The sequence below is a fragment of the Oryctolagus cuniculus genome, chromosome 16 (assembly GCF_964237555.1).
Source record: "Oryctolagus cuniculus chromosome 16, mOryCun1.1, whole genome shotgun sequence".
Classification (NCBI taxonomy): Eukaryota; Metazoa; Chordata; class Mammalia; order Lagomorpha; family Leporidae; genus Oryctolagus; species Oryctolagus cuniculus.
The window spans coordinates 65316708-65326046 of record NC_091447.1 but is presented as its reverse complement, the minus strand read 5'-3'; the positions used below and the strand labels follow the sequence as shown (position 1 = coordinate 65326046).

Below are 9339 nucleotides of genomic sequence, written 5' to 3'. Positions count from 1 at the left end.
GCAACTGGCAAATGACCAGAGCAGTCTGTACGCTGCAGGTCGGGGGACTTTCTGCACGCTGTGATTGGCGGAGGAGCCTCTGAATATTCACGAGGGGGCAGGGCCTCAGGAGACAGTAGCTCCTCTTAATTCCTGTCCAAAGCCCGGGCACCCGAAGAGAGAGGGCGCTCCACATGGCAGCCACGTTTTACCACCACTGGCCAGTGCCTATGGACCTGAAGGCACAGCAAGACTCGGGGCGCTGCCGCTGGTGGCTCCCGGCCCTGGTGCTGGCGCTGCTGGTGGTGGTGGTGGGTCTCTCGGTCGCTCTGGGCATCTTCACCCACAAAGCCCACAGCCCGGCCTGTCTGGAGGGGCTCCGGGCAGAGCAGGAGTGTCACAGCGCCACCAGTGTCCTGCAGCGCCAGCTGGGCCGGGCCCAGGAGGGCCTGAGGCAGACTGAGACCCAGGCCGCCAGCTGCAACCGCACGGTGGTAAGGAGGCACCATGACACCCGCTAGGGGGAGGCTTGAAACTCCCACTGTGGGGGTGGGGGGAGGCCTTGAAACTGCCCGGGGGTTGCCTCCGTGTATGTGGGACTTTTTTTTTTTTTTTTAAGATTTATTTATTTATTTGAAAGGCAGAGAAGGAGAAATCTTCCATCCGCTGGTTCACTCCACACATGGCCACAAGGGCCGGAGTTGGGACATTCCAAAGCCAGGAGCCAGGAGCTCCATCCGGGTCTCCCATGCGGGTGCCCCTGTTATGCCCGCAGTCCGTGGTCCCCCGAAAATCACACCACCAGAGACCGAACTTGAAGCCAAATAGCAGGGTCGTGTTTTTTTGTTTTGTTTTGTTTTTGTTTGTTTGTTTTTGACAGAGTGGACAGTGAGAGAGACAGAGAGAAAGGTCTTCCTTTGCCGTTGGTTCACCCTCCAATGGCTGCCGCGGCCGGTGCGCTGCGGCCGGCGCACCGCGCTGATCCGATGGCAGGAGCCAGGTGCTTCTCCTGGTCTCCCATGGGGTGCAGGGCCCAAGCACCTGGGCCATCCTCCACTGCACTCCCTGGCCACAGCAGAGGGCTGGCCTGGAAGAGGGGCAACCGGGACAGAATCCGGCGCCCCGACCGGGACTAGAACCCGGTGTGCCGGCGCCGCAAGGGGGAGGGTTAGTCTAGTGAGCCGCGGCGCCGGCCCCGCAGGGTCGTTTTTATTGCGAGTTCGAACCCGGGCCTCTCGGGTGCCTCCAGGAGAGGATGCACCCGAGAGGCCCCAGCCTCATTCTTACAAAGCTTTTATTACCATGTCCAAGCAGGCTTTAAGGGAATGCTATAGATCACGTTGACACTTCTGATAAATCCCATGGCTGCCTACTGGGGTCGTTATCTAAAGCGTTGACCCTTATAGGCATAGGTAATTACCTCACATTCCTGGACCTGGGTCAGGGTAGGGGCACATCTGGCCAGATGGAGGGAAGGGGAGTATACGATAGCGAGTGCCAGGAACGGCCAGTGGTTTGGGTCATTCAACAATCAACTTAATATGGTTGCTGGATTACTTAGCTCCACATCTACAGAATACATATTATAAAGTCAACGCCATCTAGCATTGCTTACTATTGCTAACAGTTGCTTGACAGGCTAATGTGGTTACACTTTAGGTAACGGATAATAAGGGCGTAGTGAAAGCTGGTTGTGGGGGTGGCTTCTCACAGCCTCGGACCCAGCACCAGCCCCAATCCGGAAATTTCTAGCAGGGTTTGAGTACAGACAGCCCCCTAAATCCGCTACACGGGAGACCTCAAAACTCGCATTGTGGGGGTCGCACCCTGATGGGGGGCCCTGGGAGGGGCGCGACACTGGTTTCCAGGTTGCAGTCGGAGGTGCAGGGAGGGGGCCAGCGCGCAGCCCTGAGCCTGCTGTCTGCCCCAGGCGAACCTGACGGCCTTGTTGGAGGCGGCCAAGGTTAAGGACCTGCAGAAGCAGGTGGAGATGGAGGAGTTGCAAGGTGAGAAATGCGGGGGGGGGCGCCCAGGGCTGGGGGCGAGGGCGGGGCCGTGTCCTGGCTGGGGGCGGGGCGCCGCCAGGTGGAGACACGCCCCCCAGTCCTGTCCTCCCCGCCCCCCCTCCCAGGCGAGATCCTGCAATTGAACGTGAAGCTGCAGGACTCCTGGGCGCAGGTGGAGCGCCTGAGGTCAGAGCCCCTCCCCCATCACCCAAGGCCACGCCCACCGCCCTTCCCCCCAAACCCAGGACACCCCCCTTGGCTCCCCACTGTCCCGAGGGAGAAGCCTGGGTGGTCCCGCATAGCCTTCTCCCCACCACGCCCCGGCCGCTGCCCTCTCCATGGCTCCGGCGGGGGCTGGGGTGACGGACCCTCCCCGGGGGCTTGGGCGGGGCCAGCAGCCTGAGCCGCCCCTCTTCTCAGGAAGGAGAACAGCGCCCTGAGGGACCAGCACAGCGCGGCCCAAGCTGGGGCCGCCTCCAGCGGCGGGGCGGCCACTCCTCTCCTCTTGGGCCTGGGCCTGGCCGCCGCGCTGCTCGGAACTCCAGGGGGCAGCTGGTGAGGAGGGGGCGCCCCGGGAGGTGGGGCCTGGGGTGCCTGGATCTGGAAACTGGGCTGCGGGCCGAGGCGGGGATCGGGGGCGTGGCTAGCGAAGGGCGTGGCTCGGCGGAGGCGTGGTTAGTGGAGGGCGGGGCTTAGTAGAGAGGTTAGATGGGGCGAGGCTGCTGTGGGCGTGGCCCAGTGGGGCGTGGTTTGCAGAGGGCCTGGCTTTTGCAGATCTTATGGGGCGGGGCGTTTGTAGGGGGCGGGGCTCCGGAGGGGCGTGGCCTCCTCTCTACCCAGAGTCCCTCTTATAGTCTCAGCCCGCAGGTGCTCCTGGCTGGTACCAGTGGCTGCTGACGCCTTGGGAGGGGACCGCGGGGGCGGCACGGCTGCAGAAGGTGGAGGGGGGCGGGAGTAGCAGCAGTGCGGGCGGGGGGACTCCGTGCTGCCTCCTCCACTCCACCCTCCACACTGGGTGGGGCCCTCTCCTCTCCCCTGGGCCTGCAGGGGGGCAGGGCACCTGCTTTTTGCTGTAACGGTTTCTGTCGCTTTGTCCTGGAGTTTTGAGCTCTAAAAAAATAAAGGTTTTATTCTCAAGTTCCTGGAATATATTTTACTTTTAATGTTTAATTATTTGAAAAGCCCGGTCAGAGAGAAAGTCTTCCAATCGCTGGTTCACTCCCCAGATGGGCAGGGCCAAGCAGAAACCCAGAGCTGGGAGCTGCATCCGGGTCTCCCACGCAGGTGCAGGGGCCCAAGGACCTGGGTCATCTCCCACTGCTTTCCCAGGCCATAGCAGGGAGCTGGATCGGAAGTGGAGCAGCCGGGACTCGAACCAGGGCCCCTGTGGGATGCAGGCACTACAGGCGGCGGCTTCACCCACTGCGCCACAGCGCCGGCCCGGGCTGAGATTTGCACCCGTATCTGCAGTCCCCAGGAAGGTTCTCCGCTCCACCGTTTCTCCGAGTTCCTGTTCGTCCCGCACCCCCATGCCTGGGCGCCCGTCCAAAGCCAGGGCTCCGCCCCCCAGACCCCTCACCCACATCTGCCAGGCCCAAGGACCATTTCTGGCTTCCTCTCCGTTATCTGCTTTCTGGGATCCATCTATTGTCTGCAGTTTCCTGCCCGTGGCCCCGGGGCCAGGAGTCTTTTTTTTAAAAAAGATTTTATTTATCTGAGAGGCAGAGTTACAGACAGAGAGAGAGGTCTCCCCAAATGGCCACAACGGCTGGGGCTGCGCCCATCCGAAGCCAGGAGCCAGGAGCTGCATCCGGGTCTCCCACGCGGGTGCAGGGGCCCAAGGACTTGGGCCATCTCCCACTGCTTTCCCAGGCCACAGCAGAGAGCTGGATGGGAAGTGGAGCAGCCGGGACTCGAACCGGTGCCCATGTGGGATGCCGGTGCTTCAGGCGGCGGCTTTACCCTCTGTGCCTGGGAGATCTGCATCGTCCTCAGGTCCCTGGTGGGCACAAGAATGAAGAGCGCCCCTCCCTTCTAGGGGACACCCAGCCTCCTGGGGCTCCTCTCGCCTCCCTTCCGCCTGCTCACCCCATGGCACAGTGGTCCTCTGCCTACCAAACTCACCAAGCACTCCCTGCCCCAGGACCTTTGCCCACGCTCCGCCTGGAGCACCTGTTCTCTACTCTCAAGGTCAAAGGCAGGGCCCCCTGCACTGCTGACTCCTCAGGGCGCGGGCCTTCCTCTGCCATGGCCCGTGGCCATAGTCCCAGAGATGCCCAGAGCCTTCCGGGCCGTCTCCAGGTTGTCATAGCATCAACAAATGCCTTCAGCCAGTCGACAGTGCCCTCCGCCAATAAGCATGGCCGCTCCACTGGGCGGGCCCGCTTCCTCCTCCTCCCCCAACCTTGGGCTACTGGGTACCCCAACCCCACCCCGCCCCACTACCTCCTGCCTCTTCTGCTGCTGGCCGAGTGACTCTGCCCAGTGCGTGAACTTGACCTCGGCCCACGGCCAGGCTCCCTCTACCCAGGGGCTGGAGGCTCCAACCCCAGGTCCCACAAGGATAAACACCTTGACCGTGGCCCGAAGGGTTTGCAGCACTGCTGGTTACGACCCTGCGTGGCACACTCATCCCACGCCTCTTGTTCGAGTCCCGGCTGCACCACTTCCGGTCTAGCTCCCTGCTGATGCACCTGGGAAGGCAGCGGAAGATGGCCAGGTGCCTGGGCCCATGCACCTGCGTGGGAGACCCGGATGGAGCTCCTGGCTCCTGGCTTCTGCCTGGTTCGATTCTGATCATTGTGGCCATTTGGGAAGTGAACCAGCGGATGGAAGACCTCTCTCTCCATCTCTCTCCCACCCTCTCTGTTGCTCTGCCTTTCAAATAAATAAATATTAAAAAAAAAAAAAAAAACACTGACAACTTTGCCATCCATAGTCCCAAAAGAGCACTGTATAACCGAACAATCGTAGGAGAGGCCACAAGCTCTGCAGACCAATCAGGGCTGTGCCCACAAGATGACCACGCCCCCTCTCCCACGCGAGTTCCCTCCGTGAGGACCTGGAGGAGCCTGGGCCCTGCACCTGGGCGTCAGCCCCTGGCGGGGTCACGCTCAGCTCCCTTCGGCCTGGGCAGGGGCGGCGGCGAAGGTTGGAAACCCGGGTGCTAGCGATTCGCGTTGTGCTGTCGCCCCCTAGCGGCCGTGTGGAAAATGCCCAGGGTGCTGGGGGTCGCTCACGGACCCTGGCCTCCATCCTCGCGCCCCACGGCCATTCACAGGGAACGGGGTGGGGGCAGCTGGAGCCAGGCCGGCATCGGCTGACTGACAGGTCTCTCATCTCCCCGCCTTGGTTTTCCCATCCACAGAACGGGCCCAGCAAAACCCCAGCCCCTCCTGGAGCACCCTGGGGGTCCCCACCACCCTCTGCAGCGGCGGCTGCTGTCCCCATTTCACAGAGCGGGGAAGCTGAGGCTCCGAAGGGCGCCCGGCGGTTGCAGAGGCACCGCTGGAATCCAGGGCCATGCCCCACCCCGGCCCGCCCCAGTCCCTCGGGGCCCAGCAGGCTGGGCTGGGCCCTGGAGCGGATCCACGGTCGGGCGGGGCGGAACTGTGGGTGTCTCTGCAGCCCCGAGATGCCAATTAAACACTCGTGGCCGGAGCTGCGGACGGCGGCATGGCCGAGCCGGGCCTGGAGCCCGGGCGCGCCTGGCGGGGGCTCGCCCTGTGCGGGGCTGCCGTGTTCCTGGCCGCCGCCGCGGCCGGCGGGGCCCTGGTGGCTTGGAACCTGGCCGCCTCGGCCAACCGGGGGCCTGGCTGCCCGGAGCCGGGGCTCAACGCCACGGCGCCGCCGCCGGGGGACCCCGGGCCCGAGCTCCAGGATCTGCAGCGCCGGCTGGCCAAGGCCACCGAGCGCATCAAGACCCTGACCGGGCAGCTGGACCAGGCCGAGCATGGCCGTCGCACCTTGGAGAATGATCTGAAGACCTACCAGACCCAACAGGTGGGTGGGCGGGGCTGGAGGGGGCGGGGCGTCCGGAAAGCCCAGGGCTACAGTGTGCCTCAGTTTCCCCGCCTTCCAACCCCACCCTGGACTCTGCCTTTGGATGGCCCAGGTCCCCTGCTCTGTGCCAGGTCAGTGGTGGCGGCAGGAACCCCAGCCCCGCCCTGAGCCAACCCGGGGAGACCCTAGGCTAACCCTGGCCAGGCGTCCATTCAGCCCCTCCCCCAGCCGGCCTCCGTGGCTCTATTTGGAGACAGGGACCAGGGATGCTCCTGTCACCTGTAATTACGCAGCTAAATAAAGTGGCCTCCCTCGTGGGGGAGGTCCCAGCCAGGTCCTCCGCTTCCTCCGACTCTTTCTTAACTCTTTCTAGCCCCAAGCCTCAGAGAGCGCATCCTCAAAATCCCAGCCTTGTGCATTCATTGAGTGACTACTGTGTACCTCTGGATACCCTTATCCAGGAGAGGTTGGGCAGTGTCGAAATTTAAAAAAAGAAAAAAATTTTTTTAAATGGAAGATCGCTCTGCTGGGTAAGACAGGACCGGAGAGAGCAGAATCGTGGGTTTTGTTTTTATCTTTATTTATTTTCATCCACTCAAAATGCATCCGCTGACTCGCTCCCCCAAAGCCTGCACCAGTCAGGGCTGGGCCAGGTTGAAGCCAGGAGCCTGGAGCGCCCTCCGGGGCTCCCAGGGGGCCACGCCCGCTGCTTTCCCAGGGCCATTAGCAGGGAGCCGGGGTGGTCGGGCGCAAGCCGGCCCCTCTGAGCCGGGACTCCATCACCCTCGCAGCAGCTGAACTTTTAAAATCCCAAGGGACCCCTCCCGCTCTGTCCACGGAGAAGGGCCTGGGCAGGCCAGGTCCCGAGCACTGCTCCGGGTTCGAGCGCTGGCTCTGCTCCACCCCACTCCCACCCCCCGGAAGCTGCTCTGAGAGATTCTGCGGAATTCTCCCCAGGGACCCGCACAAACCCCAGCGGCCATCAGCCACACGGAGCCCGGAGCCCGGAGCCCGCTTGCTGCTGGTGGCCTGGGGTCGGGGAAGAGTGGGTGTGGGCAGACGGCCCTCCGGGGAGGCAGCTGGTACGCCAGGCCTCAGAGGTCGCCGCCACATCTCCCAAAGGGACAGAGGAGCCCGTGTCCCCCCTCTCCCCCGCGGAGGGCCAGTTCACCCCCTCCCTTCTCTCCCCTCCCTCCCTGGCCCGCCCCCTCCCCTCCCCTCCACTCCACAGAGCCAGCTTCGGACCGAGCTAAAGACGCTGAAGGCGGAGCTGGACGAGGTCAAGGCGCAGCGGACCCAGATGGGGGCCAAGAACGGGGCCCTGGCAGGTGTGTTGGGGGGTGCAAGGAGATGAGCGGGGCTAGTCGGTTCCTGGCTATGCAATTAACAAGGCACAGGGCGCGCGTGCGGGCGGCACCTGTGCCAAGGGGCCTGGGACAGGGATGCAACGCCGTGCAAAGAGCGCGCGGGGCAGGCGGGCTCGCGGGCTGCCCCCTAACCCCACCCCTGCGCCCACAGAAGCCGTGGCGCGCTGGGAGGCCGTGGCCGCAGACTCCGCCCGACGGCTGGACGAGGCGCAGCTGCGCGCAGGCGCGGCCGAGGCCCAGAGCGGAGCCTGCGCCGCCCGCGAGGCGGCGCTGCGGGAGCGCGTGTGAGCGAGGGGCGAGCCCGGGGCAGACGGGGCGGGGGCGCGGCCAGTGGCTGCGCAGGGTTTCGTTCTTGGGGCCAATCAGAGCTCGGGGCGCGACTGGGAAGGGGAGGGCGAGGCTAGGTGGGCTGGGCCCAGGGAGGCGCGAGGGGCGGGTCCCGGAGTGAGACCCTACCGGTGGCAGGCAGTGGCTGGGGGGGGGGGGTGCCCTGCACGCCAGACGCCTGGGTGCCTGGGGTCTGGCACAGGTGGGAACTCCGGGGCGGGACGAGGGTGTGGGCCGGTCTGGGGGTCCCTGAGGAGGGGTCCTGGGGATGGCCATGGCGGGCAAAGATGGGGTTCCTGAGGGCCGGGAGACCCGGGGGGTGGGGGCGCTGGGAGTGGGGGACCAAGGGGATGGGTGACCCTGGGGGAGGGGCGACCCTGGGGGATGGGGGGACCCTAGGGAGTGGGAGACCCTGGGGAGTAGGGGACCCTGGGGGAGGGGCAACCCTGGGGGATGGGGGGGACTCTGGGGGATGGGAGACCCTGGGAAGTAGGGGACCCTGGGGGTGGGAGACCCTGGGGGAAGGAGGCTTTGGGGGATAGGGAACCCTGGGCAAAGGGCCAGGGATGGGAATTCTGGGGGTAAAATTCCCGGGAAAGGGCGCCTGGGTGGATGAGGACCGGTAGTCTCTAGGGACGGGGGTCCAGGTGCTGACGGTGTCCCCCCTTCCCGGCAGGAAATCGCTGGAAACTGGTACAGGACCCCGGCGCCAAGCACCCCGGCCCCGCACGCGCCCCAAGTCCCGGACACGTTCAGGATCCCGGGGCCGCCCCAAACAAACGGGGGGCTGCCGGCGACCCTTGCACACCAGGGCGAGTGAGCCCCCCGCAGGGTGGGCAGTTGGGGCAGCGCGGACAGACCCCGCGGAGACGCCCAGGGGACCCCCGTCCTGAACGGAAGCTGTATGCAAAGGAGACTCAGCCCTGCCCCCTGTGACCCATTCCAAAGATGGGCAGACTGAGGCCCCTTGGGTCGCACAGGGAGACGGCGCTGAGCAGGGCACCTCAGTTCCCCTAGGGTGACAAAGGCAGGACTGGAGAGCCAGCCCTGGCCAGGGAGTGGCCTTGGAGGGGTCTCGGTTGACCTCGTGTGGAGAATGGGTGATTGGAGAGTTGGTGAGAACAGGAGGTGACAAAGACAGGACAGACCTGGGGGGAGGGTGCAGGGCCCCGGCTGGGATTTCAACAAAGAGAACAATTTTTATCCCCAAGGCGGGGTGGGGGTGGGGTGGGGGTGCTTTATTCGCACCGCGGGAACGCCAGCCCGGCTCCGGCATTGCTGTTGTGGGAGCAGGCGCGCGCCGTGAGATCAGACAGCCAGAGCGCGAGCCACAGCGCGGAGAAAGCGAAGGCCCCCCGGAGGCGCTGGTGGCCCGGGTCCGCCGCGACGGAGAGGGCGACAGTGGCACAGAGCTCGGCTTCGCATTGTTTTTATGTTTCTTTTTGACTTAAAAAAAAAAGTCTCCCTTTCGGGGCGGGCGCTGTGGTGTGTGGGTGGGGTGAGACCGCGGCCAGCGGTGCAGGTGCAAAAGTGGAGTCAGGATGGAGTGGGTGTGGCTGGGAGCCAAGGGCGTGGTTTGTGAGTGGGTGTGGCTAGGAGCCAAGGGCGTGGTTTGTGAGTGGGTGTGGCTAGGAGCTAAGGGCTGGATTGTGAGTGGG

At 64.6% G+C, this 9339-nt stretch overlaps 2 protein-coding genes across 3 annotated transcripts; both read left to right on the top strand.

Annotated features, from left to right (window-relative positions):
* The first annotated feature begins 18 nt into the window (after positions 1–18).
* On the top strand, positions 19–3122 carry BST2 (bone marrow stromal cell antigen 2). Its single transcript, XM_070058970.1, has 5 exons — positions 19–473; positions 1910–1985; positions 2111–2171; positions 2406–2540; positions 2840–3122. The coding sequence occupies exons 1-5, from the start codon at positions 174–176 to the stop codon at positions 2880–2882; spliced, it is 615 nt and encodes a 204-aa protein (XP_069915071.1). The 5' UTR covers positions 19–173; the 3' UTR covers positions 2883–3122.
* A 143-nt stretch (positions 3123–3265) lies between these two features.
* On the top strand, positions 3266–8870 carry CCDC194 (coiled-coil domain containing 194). Of its 2 annotated transcripts, XM_070058968.1 has the most exons (4): positions 3266–5987; positions 7219–7315; positions 7506–7638; positions 8358–8870. In XM_070058968.1, exons 1-4 carry the CDS (start codon positions 5661–5663, stop codon positions 8572–8574), a joined length of 774 nt encoding a protein of 257 aa, XP_069915069.1. In that variant the 5' UTR covers positions 3266–5660; the 3' UTR covers positions 8575–8870. The 2 variants fall into 2 exon arrangements, with proteins under 2 accessions (XP_069915069.1, XP_069915070.1); XM_070058969.1 differs by lacking the exon at positions 7506–7638.
* The last annotated feature ends 469 nt before the right edge of the window (positions 8871–9339 follow it).